The sequence below is a fragment of the Andrographis paniculata genome, unplaced genomic scaffold, assembly GCF_009805555.1.
Source record: "Andrographis paniculata isolate CXL003 unplaced genomic scaffold, ASM980555v1 Contig26END, whole genome shotgun sequence".
NCBI classification, from domain to species: Eukaryota; Viridiplantae; Streptophyta; class Magnoliopsida; order Lamiales; family Acanthaceae; genus Andrographis; species Andrographis paniculata.
This window is the reverse complement of record NW_026137557.1, coordinates 956,817-973,269: the sequence shown is the minus strand read 5'-3', so window position 1 is coordinate 973,269 and position 16,453 is coordinate 956,817. Positions and strand designations below refer to the sequence as shown.

Below are 16,453 nucleotides of genomic sequence, written 5' to 3'. Positions count from 1 at the left end.
TGCGAAAAAGTGACACCTGCAACATATATTTTGCCGATTAAAAAGACAATAGTGATAATTGACCTTTAGTACGAGATATTTATTGCAAGTTTTTCGAAAGTTTTGTATTCTTGTCATCCCTAATCTTCGTTCCCAAATCATGAATATTTTCTGTGCTCTTTGCTTCTAAATCCATTATATATGTCATGCACCGAATCAGTTTTGAGGTTTTGAATCGTAACCATTCATTCCTAATCTTCCTTCCCAAATTCAGTGTTTGTTTCTCTTAGTGAGTTCTACTCCTCGAGTTCTTGGCTCGAGGTTTCCAACCATCTAAAATTGATGTTGGAGCTTAATTACGATATTACTTGAGAATTATTTAATATTAGTTTTGTGATCGAATAATAAAGTGTGATATATATTTTGTATTAAAATATGATTGAGTGAATATTGAATAATAAATTAGTGATATATATTATGCTTATCCATTATACATATTTATATATTGTAATAGTTTTTGTATATAATAATAATCAAGAAATAAAGAGTATTTTCATTGTCAATTCCTCCACATTATTTTTGTTATTTTCTGTTAGTTGATACTCGTAATGGCTGAGTCTTCTTATTTATAATATGTGATTTGTGTTACACAAACTCTGTGCGACAGTTTCGACATAATTTGAATTCATCACCTCACGACCATACTTGATTCTCTTGTTGTACACTTTCTTTGATTTGTTCTTTCAGGTTTATTAGTCAATAAATATTACAATACCTAACTAAATATAATACTTTCAACTTGTGGAATCAAAGGCTGTATATTTACTAAACCGTGTTGATTGAGTGTTACTTTCTTTTCCTTTTTGTTTTTTTATGACGATTGATTGAGTGTTACATTGATTGCTGAGTCTATGACATAGGAATAAATAAACAAGTTTTTATAAAGAAATCAATAATAAATGACAAGTTGGCTGAATACTGAATACTGATAAAAGTATTAAGATCACTATATAATTACATCCACATTACTTCTCTTCCATCCAAATTGGAGAAACTCTCACTGAGTTAATTTTGCTGAAAAGAACAATATACACATTAATAATTAGGCATGGCTGTTGTTGCTTATGCATCCTTGGTTTCTCTAACTCATGTCCTCGACAATCTCCACTATCGTGCCCACTTTAATCTCCCTCGTGCCGACATCAAACAAGTCGAAGCACTCAAGGAAAATGTCAATTTTTTGCTGCAATTTCTCGAGCTTCATTCCACAGGGAAGAGCCCTGAGCTTCAAGGTTTGTGGAGGCAAATGACTGAGGCTGCCACCGGGGCGGAAAGTGCCATCAATTTCCATGTAGGTAATCTACTAAATTTGAGATATCGAGGAGAAAAAAGTGATGCTTCAGGCTTCTCAGCTTTGTGTGAAGAAATGGAGACACTGATTGAAAAGCTTTGCTCCATCAAAAAAGAATTGCCGGTGATTGAAGAAGACGGGGAGGATAATGAAGCTCAAAAGCAATCCAATGCTTTTATTAGTGCCGGTGGTTCGTCTGAAGGTTCTTCATATGTCAGCAATGTCATTGTGGGACTAGAAGAGCACGTGGATAAGATCAGGGACAAGCTCATCAGAGGTAGTTTTGATCTCCAAATCCTCCCAATTGTTGGCATGGGGGGCATTGGTAAGACTACTTTGGCTAAAAGTGTTTTTGATGATTCATTTGTTGTCAATCACTTTGATTTACGAATTTGGCTTTCCATATCTCAACAATATAGTGTGGAACAAATTCTTAAAGTTGGTCTTGACGAAAAAGTAGGAGAAAATAGAACACGTGAAAGTTTAGATGAGTTGGGAACTAGATTCTATAAAAAATTATTCGGTAGAAGGTATTTGATTGTTATGGATGACATGTGGACAACTGAAGCGTGGGATGATTTACGGAGGTACTGTCCCAACAATAAAGATGGAAGTCGTATTTTGTTGACAACTAGACTCTCAGACATGGCTGCTTCTTTGAGATCTTATGATCCTTATCATTTAATCTTTTTAGATCAGAATGAAAGTTGGAGTTTATTTTGTCAAAATGCTTTCTCACTAAGGGGTTGTCCATATGGTCACTTGGAGAAGTTTGCAAAGGATATCGCAAAAAGTTGCAGAGGCCTTCCTTTAGAAATTGTTGTTGTTGGCCGTTTGCTTGCAAATTCTGATATGACTCTAAAACATTGGGAGAATGTTGCGAGAAATATTAGTTCACTTGTTGATTTGGGAGACGACGATCATTGTATGAGTATCCTATCTTTAAGTTATGAGAATTTGCCCATTGATCTCAAATTATGCTTTTTATACATGCGAGTATTTCCTGAAGATAGGATGATTTTCGTCTCGGAGCTAATTCACTTATGGATTGTTGAAGGATTCATTAAACCAGTCCATGGTAGAAATTTAGAAGATATTGGGAGTGAGTACGTAAAAGGTCTTATCGATAGAAATCTTATATTTAGGAGTGGTGATGATAAATGTGGTATTCATGATCTTTTGCGGGATCTTTGTTTAAAAGAGTCTAACAAAGAACATTTTCTCCGGTTTCCAAGAGTACAAAGTGTTGATGAATGGTTAGTAAAAGGCATTGTTTGTAATCATTGTTGTAAGAAAGTCAAGGACAGCGAAAGGTTGCATGTTTTGAAACCATCTTATATCTTTGAATCGTCGTCACGAGTTAATCCTTCTATTTGTGATGCTTGTAACGTGACGTACTCGCATATTACAAGACATTGTTTTGTAAGGATAGCAATTTACGACGAAGAAGAAATTTTGCAGCCAATAGAATTACGGCATGTTAATTTAGATGCAAAAGAATTGTTGTCTCCTTCAACAATACATTTACTTTGGAATCTTCAATATTTAAGGATAGATTTAGACTCTACACTTGTAGTTTTGCGGTCAGATATTTGGGAGATGCCACAACTTAGAGTGATTCGATCTTCGGATCAATTATTTTTACCAAATCCTATAACAACTGATATTGAGGGGAAAGATTTTCTTATCCTAAATGAGCTTCACACGATTGATGAGATGCGTAATGTGAAGTTTACCAAGGAAATCATTGATCGAATCCCAAATTTGAAGAACTTGAGTGTTGTATATGACTATGACAATGAGGAGGGAATGGAAAAATCGAACTTTTCTCTATGTAATCTTGACCAACTACAAAAGCTTGAATCACTATCATTAAGCTTTTCCTCGGAGAACATGAGCTTCCCTAATTCACTCAAAAATTTGTCTTTGACGAATTGTGAAATGTCATGGGAAGATATGTCGAATGCTGGTTTATTGCCTAATCTCGAAACACTTGAGATATATGGTCCCATAAAAGGATTGAAGTGGAAGCCGGGGGTCGGGGAATTTCTTCGCCTGAAAAAACTGAAAATGCAACGTAATTATTTAGTGCATTGGAGAGTTGGCGCCGCAAGCTTTCCCAAACTTGAGAAGCTTCGACTTACTAGTTTGAAGTCATTGAAGAAGATCCCTTCAAGTGTTGGAGATATACACACATTACAATCAATTGTGCTGGATGATTGCAGCCACTCTGCCATTGATTCGGTGAAGAAACTTTGGGAGGAGCAATTTGAGGTAGGAAATGAAATTACTATTCGTGTTATTAATCTAGGCGACGTCTCATATACAGTTGGTACTTGTACGGCAAGAATGACGGCAGCTGCTTGTGAATCTTTGGCTACTTTAAAATATCTTCAGCAAAAGACTCGAGGAGGTTGCTCGACTTGGCTGCGATTCTCTAGACAAAAAACAAATAGAAGCTTTGAAAGAAGACATTGATTTCTTGCAGCACTTTATCAAAGTATTTCATCCAAATAAAAGCCAAGAAATGGAAAATTTGTCGCGAGAAATAGCTCAGGCTGTCCATAAAGCAATGGTTGTGGTTCACAGGCTACATTTGGAAACTTTGACGCCTATATTCGATAACATCATCCTCGAAGATGTGGGGAGATTGTTGGAGCTAATAGACTTCATTAAGAGGGAGTTATCGGTAGCTAAAGAGGAAGAGAAAGAAGCGAACAAGCCGAGAGTTTTCAAATTGATGTTATCGATAATGATGTCGAATCACTGAGAATCATTTTGGAGAGGCCTGTTACTGATGAAGATTTGAGAGAGTATCGAATTAATTCTGTGACCGCGACAATGGCAGAGGCTGCTAGTTTACTTTGGTCTGAATTAGCTTGCATCCTGGAGCTCCTAAAGAAGGCTTATGAACTCAGCCGCCGTCATCTGAACATAAAGCAAATGCAAAATGTCGATGAATCCATCCGTTTTTTGCAGGATGTTGTCGAAGTTCATCCTGAAAGACAAATCCAAGAACTCGAGAGTTTATCATGGAAATTCGGCACTAGCTTTGATGTAGCAAACTATCTGCATTTCAAACATTGGCGGCAATCTCTTGACAATGTAGACGATGAAGATCTCGAATTCATCTTGAGAGACGTGGAAGGGATGGCAAACAACATATGCTTAATGATATTGTTCGCACAAAAAAGGGAAATCGATACTGATGAAGAAGAAGACTGTATTTCTGTTGACGATGAAGAAGGAGAAGACTGTACTGTTTATGATCAAGAAGATTATGATTCTGATAAAGATGAATAAGGTATATTTGTGAAAAAGGCTGATTTCTTTCCTGAAAATTTTACTTTCGTACTTACAAGGGTTTTACTTTAACATGTATATATACTTGTGCGTATTCTCTTCAAATTATTATTAAAGAAATATATTAGTAAAAATATTGACTGCCCCTCAAACGTAGATTCGTCAAACTCATCATCAAATTCTCAATTATCATGTGTATGTATCTTGTTTTCATTTAATTTTGTTATAGGAATTGATCGGCATGTGGAAATGATGGGTAAGACCACTAGTACGACTAAAAGTTTCTATGATTTTTTTGCTTCTTGTTGACCATTTTGATTTATGCATATATATTAAGAAACAATAGGAGAAAATGGATCATTAATTTTTCTGTGTTGTTCAAAATTTAATCCTGTATTTGAACTATTGAAGTTGGATAATTTCTCCAAACATGTTTAAGGTTGTTTTTATTAGGGGTGGGCAAAACAATCGAACCGGACTGCCGAACTGTTGAACCGAACTGAATCGAACTGGATTTTTGGTTAACAGAGCAAATTCGGTTCGAATACAAATATTGAATATTTGATATTTGCTCGGTTCGGTTCGGTTTCGGTTTTTGATATTTTTTTCGGTTCGGTAACCAAACCGAATATATTTATATATTTATGTTATTATATTTTAAATTTTATATTAATAGTTATATTCGATTCGGTTTCGGTTCGGTTACTGTTCGGTTTCGGTTCGGATATTTGAAATATTTGCAAATATTTTGATTTAATTAGAATTTTAATTAATTTTTAATATATTATTTTTTAATTTCAGTTCGGTTGGAATAATTTACAAATATTGCAAACATTTTCGGTTAACCGAAATTTTCAGTTCGAATACGGTTCACGGCTTCGGGTATTTGTTCGGTTCGGTTCGGATATCAAATACCTGCATATTTGCATATATCCAAATCGTGTCCACCCCTAGTTTTTATGATTCATTGATAATGGATGGTTTGTCAAGGTCGAATCCCTTTGGGGACAATACTTCTCCTAAAAGTTTAAACTGGTTGGGATACAAATTATTTATTTATTTATATATTTAAATATTATAGAGCCAATCAATAGTTTTCTTGTATATTTATGACAATTTCTCATTATACTAGATGATATTGTTATATATATTGTATGGACTTTTCAATGCAATGAAGAATATAGAAATTTTGTCCCAAAGTGTTGCATTCTTGTTGTTCCTATTCTTCCTTCCCAAATTGTAAATATTTTGTGTGTTTTTTGCTTCTAAATCCATTATAGATGTTTTGGGATTTCGATGCTTAGATTGAAATAATAATCAAGAAATAAAAGAATTTCATTTTACATATTTATGTATTGTAATAGTTTTGTATATAATAATAATCAAGAAATAAAGATCATTTTATTGCCGAATCCTCTACATTTTTTTTGTTAATTTTCTATTAGTTGATACGGGTTAATTATGGCAAGTCTTTTTTCTTTGTAATTTTTAATTTGTGATTTGTGTTAAACAAACTCTCTATGACAGGTTCAACTGAGAAGACCTCGACATAATTTGAATTCATGACCTTACGGTTATAAATTTGCCCACCCCACACCAACTTGGCCACACTTGGTTTTCTTGATATACACTTTCTTTGATTTGTTCTTTCAGGGTTTACTAGTTAATAAACATAACAATACCTAACTATTAATACTCCTAGTCCTAACTTGTGAAATTAATCAAAAGCTGTATTATTTACTAAACCGTGTTGATTTGTTGTTACATTGATTGTAAAGTCTACGACATATGAATTCTTAAATAAATAAAAGTTTGATGAAAAAATCAATGATAAATGACAAGTGGGGTGAATGCTGAATAATGGCAAAAGTATTAAGATCATTTACATCCATTTGATTTGTGATAAACATTGACCACACCTCCAAATTACTTCTCTTCAATCCAAATCAGAGAATCAATCTCTCACTGAGTTTTGCTGCAAAAACAATATCCACAGCTTTGATTAGACATGGCTGTTGCTGCTTATGCATCCTTGGTTTCTCTCACTCATGTCCTCGACAATCTCCACTACCGCGCCCGATTTAATATCCCTCGTGCTGACATCAACCAAGTTGAAGCTCTCCAGAAAAATGTCAATTCCTTGCTGGAATTTGTTGAGCTTCATTCCCAAAGGAAGATCCCTGAGCTTCGAGGTTTGTGGAGGAAAATGGCTGAGGCTGCCGCTGAAGCAGAAAGTGACATCAACTTCCATGTAGCCAATCTACTCTATGCCAAATCTCAAGGAGAAACGAGTGATACTTCAAGCTTCTCAGCTTTCTGTGATGAAATGGAGACACTGATCCAAAAGTTTTGTTCCATTGAAAAAGAGTTTCCGGTGATTGAAGAAGTCGGGGAAGATGCTCCAGCTCAAAAGCAATCCAATTATGCTTCTGTTGCTGCTGGTGGTTCGCCTGCAGCTACATCATATGTCAGCAGTGTTGTGGTTGGACTGGATGAGCATGTGAACACGATCAGGGACAAGCTCGTCAGAGGTAGATCTAAGCTCGAAATCCTCCCAATTGTCGGCATGGGAGGTATTGGTAAGACCACTCTCGCTAAAAGTCTCTATGATGATTCATTTGTTGTCGACCACTTTGATTTGCGCATCTGGCTTACTATATCTCAAGAATATAGTGCTGAACAAATCCTTAAAGTTGGTCTTGAAGGAAATGCAGGAGAAAACGAACGTTTAAATGAGTTGGGAACTAGATTCTACCAAAAATTATTCGGTAGAAGGTACTTGATTGTTATGGATGACATGTGGTCAACTGGACCTTGGGATGAGTTACGGAGGTATTTTCCAGATAATGAGGACGGAAGCCGTATTTTGTTGACGACTAGACTCTCAAACATGGCTGCTTCTTTGGGTTCTCATGATCCTTATCGATTAACATTTTTAGATGAGAATGAAAGTTGGAGTTTATTATGTCAAAATGCATTTTCTCCAACTGGTTGTCCGGGTCATTTAGAGAAGCTTGCACAGAAAATTGCAAAATGTTGCAGAGGGCTTCCTTTAGAAATTGTTGTTGTGGGCCGGTTGCTTGCCAATTCTGACATGACGGTGAAACATTTGGAGAATGTTGCAAATCATATTAGCTCACTCGCTAATTTGGAAGATAAAGAGCATTGTAAAAAAATACTATCTTTAAGTTACGAGAGTTTATCCATTCATCTCAAACTATGTTTTTTGTATTTGAGAGTTTATCCTGAAGATAGTGAAATTGAAGTCTCAGAGCTAATTGAGTCTTGGATATCTGAAGGATTCATTAAATCAACGAGTAATAGAAGTTTAGAAGCTATTGCAAAGGAGTATGTAAAAAGCCTCATTGATAGGAATCTAATATTTGATCGGGATGAAAATGGATGCGGCATTCACGATCTTTTACGGGATCTTTGTTTAAGAGAGTCCGCCGATGAATGTTTTCTCCAATTTCCTAGAAGGCAACATGTTGAAACATGGTCTAGAAGAGTTTTGCACTGTACTCTTTGTCAAAAAAGACTCGAGGACAAAGAAGGAACGCATATAGTGCAACCATGTCATATATTTGGATTATCGTCACAAGTTAATCCTCTTGTATGCGATGGTTGTACTATGTTGTATTCCCATATTAAAAGACATAATTTGGTGGAGATTGTGAATTACGATGGTGGTTTTGACTTGAAACATTTTCCGCCAATAGAATTACGTTGTATTTATATATCGTGGATGAAATCATTTTCTCATTCAACATTAAAGTTACTTTGGAATCTTCAAACTTTCTTCATTTCGTACTCATCAATTAAGGATTTTCCTCCAGAGATATGGGAGATGCCACAACTAAGAGAGATTGGATGTTCATACAGACTCGAAGTTCATCTACCTGATCCTATAGCCACTGATATTAATGGAAGAGATTTCATTGTCCTGAATGACCTTCACACCGTACATGGAATCTGTAATTTCAATTGTTCCAAACAAATCATTGATCGGATCCCATATTTGAAGGAATTGAACGTTTATTATAAAGATGGATCTGAGGGCGATGTGAAACAGATGAACTATTCTCTATGTAATCTTGAGCAGCTACAGAAACTTGAAACTCTAGTTATAACAGATTCTTCGGAGAAGATGGCCTTCCCTAATTAGCTCAAACATTTGCCTTTAAAGAATTGTAGAATGGTTTGGGAAGATATGTCGGTTTGCTGCCGAGTCTTGAAACACTTAGGATATCCGGTGGCGTGCAGGGGTCAGAGTGGGAGCCTGTTCGAGGGGAATTTCGTCGCCTGAAAGAATTGGACATTAGCAATAATGATTTAGTGTGTTGGAGAGCTGAATCGGTGCACTTCCCTATTCTTGAGAGGCTTCGACTTACAAATTTACGTTTATTGGAGGAGATCCCTTCCGGCATTGGAGATATACTAACACTGAAATCGATTATTGTGAAGGATTGCAGTGAGTCTGTCATTGATTCGGCAAAGGAAATATGGGAGGAGCAACACGAGTTCGGAAATGAGATTAGAATTGATGTTACTGATAGAGAACATGAGGTCGAATATCAAATTGGTACTTTCACAGCAAGAATGACAGGAGCTGCATGTCGATCAATGGCTTATTTAATATATCTTCATAAAACACTCGAGAAAGTTTCTCAGCATGGCCGCCACTCTCTAAACACAGAACAAATGGGAGCTGCGGACGAAGCCATCCATTTTTTCAAGGACTTTGTTAAAGTTTTTCACCCAAGAAAAAGCCAAGAAATCGAAAGCTTGCTAAGCATAATAGCCCTGGCTACCAATAAAGCAAATGCTGTGATCCGCAGGCTACACTCGGAAACTTTGATGCCTATACTTGGTAAATGTGTCCGTGAAGATGTGGAAAGACTGTTGGAAAAGATAGATTTCAAAAGAAAGGCATTGTCGAAAGTCAAAGAAGACGAGCAAATTGATGATGTTGCCGATGATGACGCCACATCCTATGATATCAACTCACTGAAAATTCGAGGGGAACTTCCTAACAGGGATGAAGATTTGAGAGAATATCAAATTGGTTCTGTCACGGCAACAATGACGGAGGCTGCTAGTTTAATCTGGTCTGATTTAGCATGCAACCTGGAGGTTCTCCGAAAGGCTTCTGAGCTCGGCCATCGTCATTTAAACAAAAAGCTAAAGGAAAATGTCGAGGAATCCATCCATTTCCTGCAAGATGTTGTTGAAGTTCATCCTCAAATTACACTCCAAGAAATCAATGTTGTTCACAGTTTTCACTTGAGAAATCTTCTCATACCAGCTGAGCATCTGAATTCGAAGCATCTTTGGCGACGATCTCTGGAAGATGCAACTGATGAAGAAATTTTGTCCTTCTCTAAGGATGTGAAATATGTTTCGACATATTTAGAATATAGCAAAGGAATTTTAGTAATGCCTCAAAATTGAAGAAGATAGAGTCACTCAATCATAAGGTATTTATTTTTCTGAGAAACACACATTCACAGTAACACACAATCTTGTTTTCATTTTCCAATTATTCCTATTTAATTTTTCATCATATTCATACAATATTTTTTGTCTCTATTTGTCCGAAGAATTAACTGATGAAAGAAATACTAGTCAGCAAAATTAGGCACGAACATTCCATCTGAATCCGACACGAAAAAAAATATGTTTGGGCCTCAAAAAATAAGCTTGAATTATTTGGATCGTGTCTAGTCCGAGACGCAAATTAAACGGGCCGTGCCCAAGCCCATGGAAATCGAACCATTCATCGTTGGACCCAGTTTATTAAATTTAATGTTTAAATTTTAATATATTTATATATATATAATAACCAAATAATTAATTACAAAAATTAAAGTGTAGTATGATGGTAAAGCTCTTGAGTTGCTTGGATTTGGTCGTGGGTTAAATTTCAGCTTACACGTACAAATTTTATTAAATTAATTTGAAATTAAAAAACAAAATAATAAGTTTTAAATAAAAATTGGGCTGGCCCGACCCAGCCCGGTTCAGATAACGGACTGAAAAAATAGGTTCAGTCGGAATTGCCATCCTTAATAAATATAATTTGCACAAGATAGTGATTGTAATATATCTTTGGTTTGTTAGTAATATTTTTTCAGTTGGAATCATACCCTAAAAAAAAAAAAAAAAACATTCTTATTATGATCAAACCCTTATTCTTTTATTTAAAATGTTAATATTTTAAACACGGCTAAACAAAATAATTAGAATTCAAATCATCCACATCATGCTAACCAATAGATACTTCCACATGTGTACATGTACCTAACCAAACAAAATATTTTCAACTTGTATGATTCCCGAGTCTTGATGAACATATTTTTATGTACAAATCAATAATATATTGGCAAGTGGAGTCAATAATAAAAAAAGTACCAACCCCAATGATTAATCTTAACATAAAACTTAATTTCAGATCTGAACATTTTTGTTGCAGAAACAATATCGAGAGCTTTTAGTCAGACATGGCTGTTGCTGCTTATGCATCATTGGTTTCTCTTACTCATGTCCTAAATAATCTCCACTATCGCGCCCGCTTTAATCTCCCTCAAGCTGACATCAAACAAGTCGAAGCTCTTCAAAAAAATGTCGATTCCTTGCTGCAATTTGTCGAGCTTCATTCAGAAAGGAAGATCCCCGAGCTTCGAGGTTTGTGGAGACAAATGGCTGAGCTTGCATTCGAAGCAGAAGGTTCTATCAATTTCCATGTGGTCCATCTACTCCATGAAAGATCTCAAGGAGAAACGAGTGATGCTTCGAACTTCTTAGCTTTCTGTGAAGAAATGGAGACACTGATCCAAAACTTTTGTTCCATCGAAAAAGACTTGCCGGTGCTTGAAGAAGAAGGGGAGGATAATCAAGCTCAAAAGAAATCCAATGTTTTTGTTCCTTCTGGTGGTTCGCCTGCGGCTTCGTCATATGTCAGCAATGTTGTGGTTGGACTGGATGAGCATGTGAACACGATCAGGGACAAGCTCGTCAGAGGTAGATCTAAGCTCGAAATTCTCCCAATTGTCGGCATGGGAGGTATTGGTAAGACCACTCTCGCTAAAAGTCTCTATGATGATTCATTTGTTGTCAACCACTTTGATTTGCGCATCTGGCTTACTATATCTCAAGAATATAGTGCTGAACAAATCCTTAAAGTTGGTCTTGAAGGAAAGGCAAGAGAAAACGAAAGTTTAGATGAGTTGGGAACTAGATTCTACCAAAAATTATTCGGTAGAAGGTACTTGATTGTTATGGATGACATGTGGTCAACTGGAGCTTGGGATGAGTTATGGAGGTTTTTTCCAAACGATGAGAATGGAAGTCGTATTATGTTGACGACTAGATTCTCAAACATCGGTGCTTTTTTGGGTTCTTATGATCCTTACTCATTGAATTTTCTAGATGAGAACGAAAGTTGGGATTTATTTTGTCAAAATGCCTTTTCACGAAAGGGTTGTCCATATCGTCATTTAGAGAGTTTTGCAAAGGAGATCACAAAATGTTGTCGAGGGCTTCCTTTAGAAATTGTTGTTGTTAGTCGTTTGCTTGCTAATTCTGACATGACCGCAAAATATTGGGAGAATGTTGGAAAAAATATTAGTATGCTTGCTAGTTTGGGAGATGACGACCATTGTATGAGAATTTTATCTTTAAGTTACCAGAGTTTACCTATCCATCTCAAACCATGTTTTTTATATTTGAGAGCTTTTCCTGAAGATAGTCGGATTAATGTCTCAGAGCTAGCCGACTTATGGATTGCGGAAGGATTCATTAAAGCAAAAAGGAGTAGAAGTTTGGAAGATATTGCAATGGAGTATGTCAAAAGTCTCATTGATAGAAATCTAATATTTTGGAGGAATACAAATCGATGTGGCATTCATGATCTTTTACGGGATCTTTGTTTAAGAGAGTTTGACAAAGAATGTTTTCTCCGATTTCCTAGGAGGCAAAGTGTTGACATAGTATCAAGATATGGCATGCATTGTAATCTTTGTTTTAAAAGACTCGAGGATAAAGAAGGAATGGATGTTTCGAAACCATTTTACGTATTTGGATCAACATCACAAGTTAATCTTTTTGTTTGCCGAGCTTGTAAAATGGTTTATTCTCGTATTAAGAGGCCTAGTTTGGTGAAGGCTGTAAGTTACATAGATAGTTTTGACAAAGATATTTTTCATCCGATAGAGTTGCGTCGAGCTAGTTTAGATTATGCAAAAGTATTGTCTCCTTCAACATTACACTTACTTTGGAATCTTCGAAGTTTAAAATATAGTTTAGGTTCTTCACATGTTGTTCTACCACGAGAGATTTGGGAGATGCCGCAACTCAGAGATATTCAATCATCGGGTGATGTTGTTTTACCTAATCCTATAGCCATTGATATCGAGGAGAAAGATGTTCTTGTCCTAAAAGACCTTCACACCATAGATGGAATAAAAAATCTCATGTGTACAAAGGAAATCATTGCTCGAATCCCGAATTTGAAGAAATTGAAGGTTCATTATAGTCATGAATATAAAAAGAGAGCGCAACGATCGAACTATTCTCTATGTAATCTTGCGCGACTACAAAAACTCGAATCTTTATTTATAGGTGGTAGCTCGGTGTGCACGACCTTCCCTAAGTCACTCAAGGAATTGTCGTTGTGGTTCTACAGAATGACGTGGGAAGATATGTCGATTGTTGGTTCATTGCCTAGTCTTGAAAAACTTTCAATATGTGGTGGCATCCGAGGATCCGAATGGGACTTGGTTGAAGGACAATTTCGTCGTCTGAAAAAACTAGCCGTCGCATATAATGATTTAGTGTGTTGGCGAGCTGAGGCAGCGCACTTCCCGGTTCTTGAAATGCTTACGCTTCAAAGACTACGTTTCTTGGAGGAGATCCCTTCGAGCATTGGCGATATACTAACGTTGCAAACAATTATGTTGGACAGCTGCCGCGACTCGGTTATTGATTCGGCGAAGCAAATATGGGAGGAACAATACGAGGCGGGAAATGAGATTCGAATTGAAGTTATTGATAATGTTCGCGACGTCTCATACAAAATTGGTACTCATACTGCAAGAATGACAGGGGCTGCTTGCGAATCTTTGGCATATTTAAAATGTCTCAATGATAGACTCGAGAAGATCGCTGAAAATGGCCGCCACTCTCTAAACCGAAAACAAATAGAAGGTGTCGAGGAAGATATACATTTCTTGCGGGAATTTTTGAAACATTTTCACCTAAGTAAAAGCGAAACAATCGAAGGTGTGTCGAGGGAAATAATGGCTCAGGCTGTCCGTAAAGCAGAGGTTGTAATCCGTAGGCTACGTTTGGAAACTTTGACGCCTATATTTGGTAAGAACATCCTCGAGGATGTCGCAAGATTGTTGGAAAAAACAGAGTCGATAAAAAATGAGCTAAGGGTGACTAAAGAAGGAAAAGAAGAAGATGGCGAGGCTGGATACGAAAGAGTTCAAATTGATATCGACTCGCTTAGAATTCGACAGGTAGCGCCTGTTAATGATGAAGATTTGCGAGAATATCAAATTGGTAGTGTCGTCGCGACAATGACAGAGAATGTTAGTTTAGCTTGGTCTGAATTAGCATGTGTCCGGGAGGTTCTCCGGAAGGCGTATGAACTCGGACACCATTGTCTAAACATGAAACTAATGGAAAAGGTCGAGGAATCCATCGATTTCTTGGGGGATGTCGTCGAAGTTGATCCTGAAAATAAAATCCCAAAGATTAAGAGTTTCTTGGTGATAAGCTCTCCTCTCTCTGAAGCAGAAGTTATGAATTCGAAGTATCTATGGCGGGAATCTTTGGAAGATGTAAGTGATGAAGAAATCTTATCCTTCTCGAAACTTTTGGAAACATTAACAAACCAGACAAAGCTTATAAAGGGGAGACTAATGGGGAAAAAAGAAGACAATGCTACTCTAATTAAGGTATATTTCATTCATGAAATTTTTGGTTTATTATCATTACATTTTTTTTTTTTCATCTATTTGTATTTGATTCATTCATCGAGCTATATTTATAGTGATGTACTGCCTGTCGGTTGACTCCCGTTAGTAAATAAATAAATAATATGTATGTGAGTCGATCATTTACATCATTTAACATGGTATCATAGCCGATATATATAAAAGTATTTTATCTGTTTAGTCTTATACCTTTGGAAAAATTAAAATGATATTCACATATATATATAATGATATTTTTTATAAAACACATGCAGAATAGCATAAAACCTATACGTGGTTTATAAAAATTACGTAAAATCCATTGTTTTAAAGTTGCATGAGACTTCTTTATAGTTTAAAGAATTCTATGTTTAACCCTTTCTTTCGTCAACAGAGGCTTAGTAGTTACCATTTCTTAAATTATCTTCACAGTTAAAGCGCGTGTAGAATAATCGCCTAATTAATGACAAAATGCGATTAAACATACAATTTTTGAAACTATTCTAATGCAGTTTTTAAAAATTAGGAAGTTTGGCGCAATTTTCATAAACCATTTATTTACGATTTTCCCTGTATGATATGCTTCGGAACTATAACAATAAATTTATATCAATCAATTATTACTACGTATGTACGTAATATGTGTCAACTCATCAATAATATAGAGAAATCGATAATAATAACACAATTATTCTATGCAGGAATCAAACGCGGATGACAATTCACAATCTTCATCTTGACATAGGATCTATTCTCTAAGTATAATATAGAGATCTTCGGTACGTAAAACTTAAATCTATTTGCATGGATAAACTTCTCCTCTATCTTCCTGTTGATCTTTTGGTCGATGAAAATATGAAATTATTATGCTGCTGCATTTTATATAATATCTCGTTGACAGGTTGAGGAGGTAACCGATTTTTATTTGGCGACATGGAAGATTGAGACAAGAAGAATGGAATCACTCCTAATTCTTCTTCTTCATCATATGCAATATTCGTAAATTTCTTTACTCTTCATATTCATTTTTGTTAAGATATAGATTTGAAAAATATATTTATGATTGTTACTAGTTGTTATCTTCGTTGGATTTTGGTTGATCTCAGCAGATTGTCTGGACGTCTGATGGACTTCTATTGAAGACTGGGCCTTCGTTATTTCAGCTCAAATGTTATGGAGGCCCATTTAGCCTATGTCTCAGAAACCGCTTGAATACGACGATTGTGGTTCAGGTGATGACATGATGAAAAATTTTCTCGCAAATATATGATGTTCATATATCTCAAAGTTCCGATAATTTTGATAGTGGATTACGTTTGAGTTGGAATCCTCAGATGTAGGCTGGCGCAGCCGATCTGGATTAACATTCGTAGTCTGCCCCAGGAGCAAACAACTAACTTGTGATTTGTGTATTTACTAGTTTATTGTTCATCTAAGTGTTTGGTGTTGCTGTTTGTGAGTTGCTCGATTTTGGGGCAACAATAATTATGGTATTTGTCTTATTTAATAAATTCGTAGAACTTTTGCTTGGTTAGAAGATTTGTATGCCGCTATCATACTAGGCCCGACAAAAATATTAGCCGTTTGCTTGCTAACATAAAACGGTCGTGAAGGAAGGCGAACATTTCTTGCGGGAACTTGTGAAACATTATGACGTGAGTAAAATCGAAGCAGTCGAAAGTCTGGCACCTATATTCGCTAAGAACATCCTTAAAGACATCGAAAGATTGCTCGAAAAAATAGTCAACAAAAAGATTGCTATTGGTCGCGAAAGAAGACGAGGCTGGGTACGAAAGCTTTCAAATTGATCGCTATTGGTCGCTATCGGTTGTCATCATCT

General features: G+C 36.1%; 2 protein-coding genes across 4 annotated transcripts; both read left to right on the top strand.

Annotated features, from left to right (window-relative positions):
- Positions 1-1,087: 1,087 nt before the first annotated feature.
- On the top strand, positions 1,088-3,808 carry LOC127246177 (putative late blight resistance protein homolog R1A-4). The gene has a single exon (XM_051267427.1). The coding sequence runs from the start codon at positions 1,088-1,090 to the stop codon at positions 3,806-3,808; it is 2,721 nt and encodes a 906-aa protein (XP_051123384.1).
- A 2,558-nt stretch (positions 3,809-6,366) lies between these two features.
- LOC127246071 (putative late blight resistance protein homolog R1B-17) lies at positions 6,367-16,196 on the top strand. 3 transcript variants are annotated; one of them, XR_007837596.1, is made up of 5 exons: positions 6,367-7,465; positions 11,955-14,595; positions 15,315-15,392; positions 15,515-15,612; positions 15,720-16,194. XR_007837596.1 is itself a non-coding variant. In XM_051267269.1 (4 exons), the coding sequence occupies exons 1-3, from the start codon at positions 6,642-6,644 to the stop codon at positions 15,351-15,353; spliced, it is 3,504 nt and encodes a 1,167-aa protein (XP_051123226.1). In that variant the 5' UTR covers positions 6,367-6,641; the 3' UTR covers positions 15,354-15,392; positions 15,515-16,196. The 3 variants fall into 3 exon arrangements, 1 of the variants encoding a protein (XP_051123226.1); XR_007837595.1 differs by having other exon boundaries at positions 15,723-16,193; XM_051267269.1 differs by having other exon boundaries at positions 15,515-16,196.
- The last annotated feature ends 257 nt before the right edge of the window (positions 16,197-16,453 follow it).

Coding starts and splice junctions, on each gene's coding strand:
- LOC127246177 (XM_051267427.1), top strand. CDS start 1,088: ATGGCTGTTGTTGCTTATGCATCCTTGGTTTCTCTAACTCATGTCCTC.
- LOC127246071 (XM_051267269.1), top strand. CDS start 6,642: ATGGCTGTTGCTGCTTATGCATCCTTGGTTTCTCTCACTCATGTCCTC. Junction 7,466..11,954: donor CCTTGGGATGAGTTACGGAG/GTATTTTCCAGA, acceptor TGAGTTATGGAG/GTTTTTTCCAAACGATGAGA. Junction 14,596..15,314: donor ACAATGCTACTCTAATTAAG/GTATATTTCATT, acceptor TATTCTATGCAG/GAATCAAACGCGGATGACAA.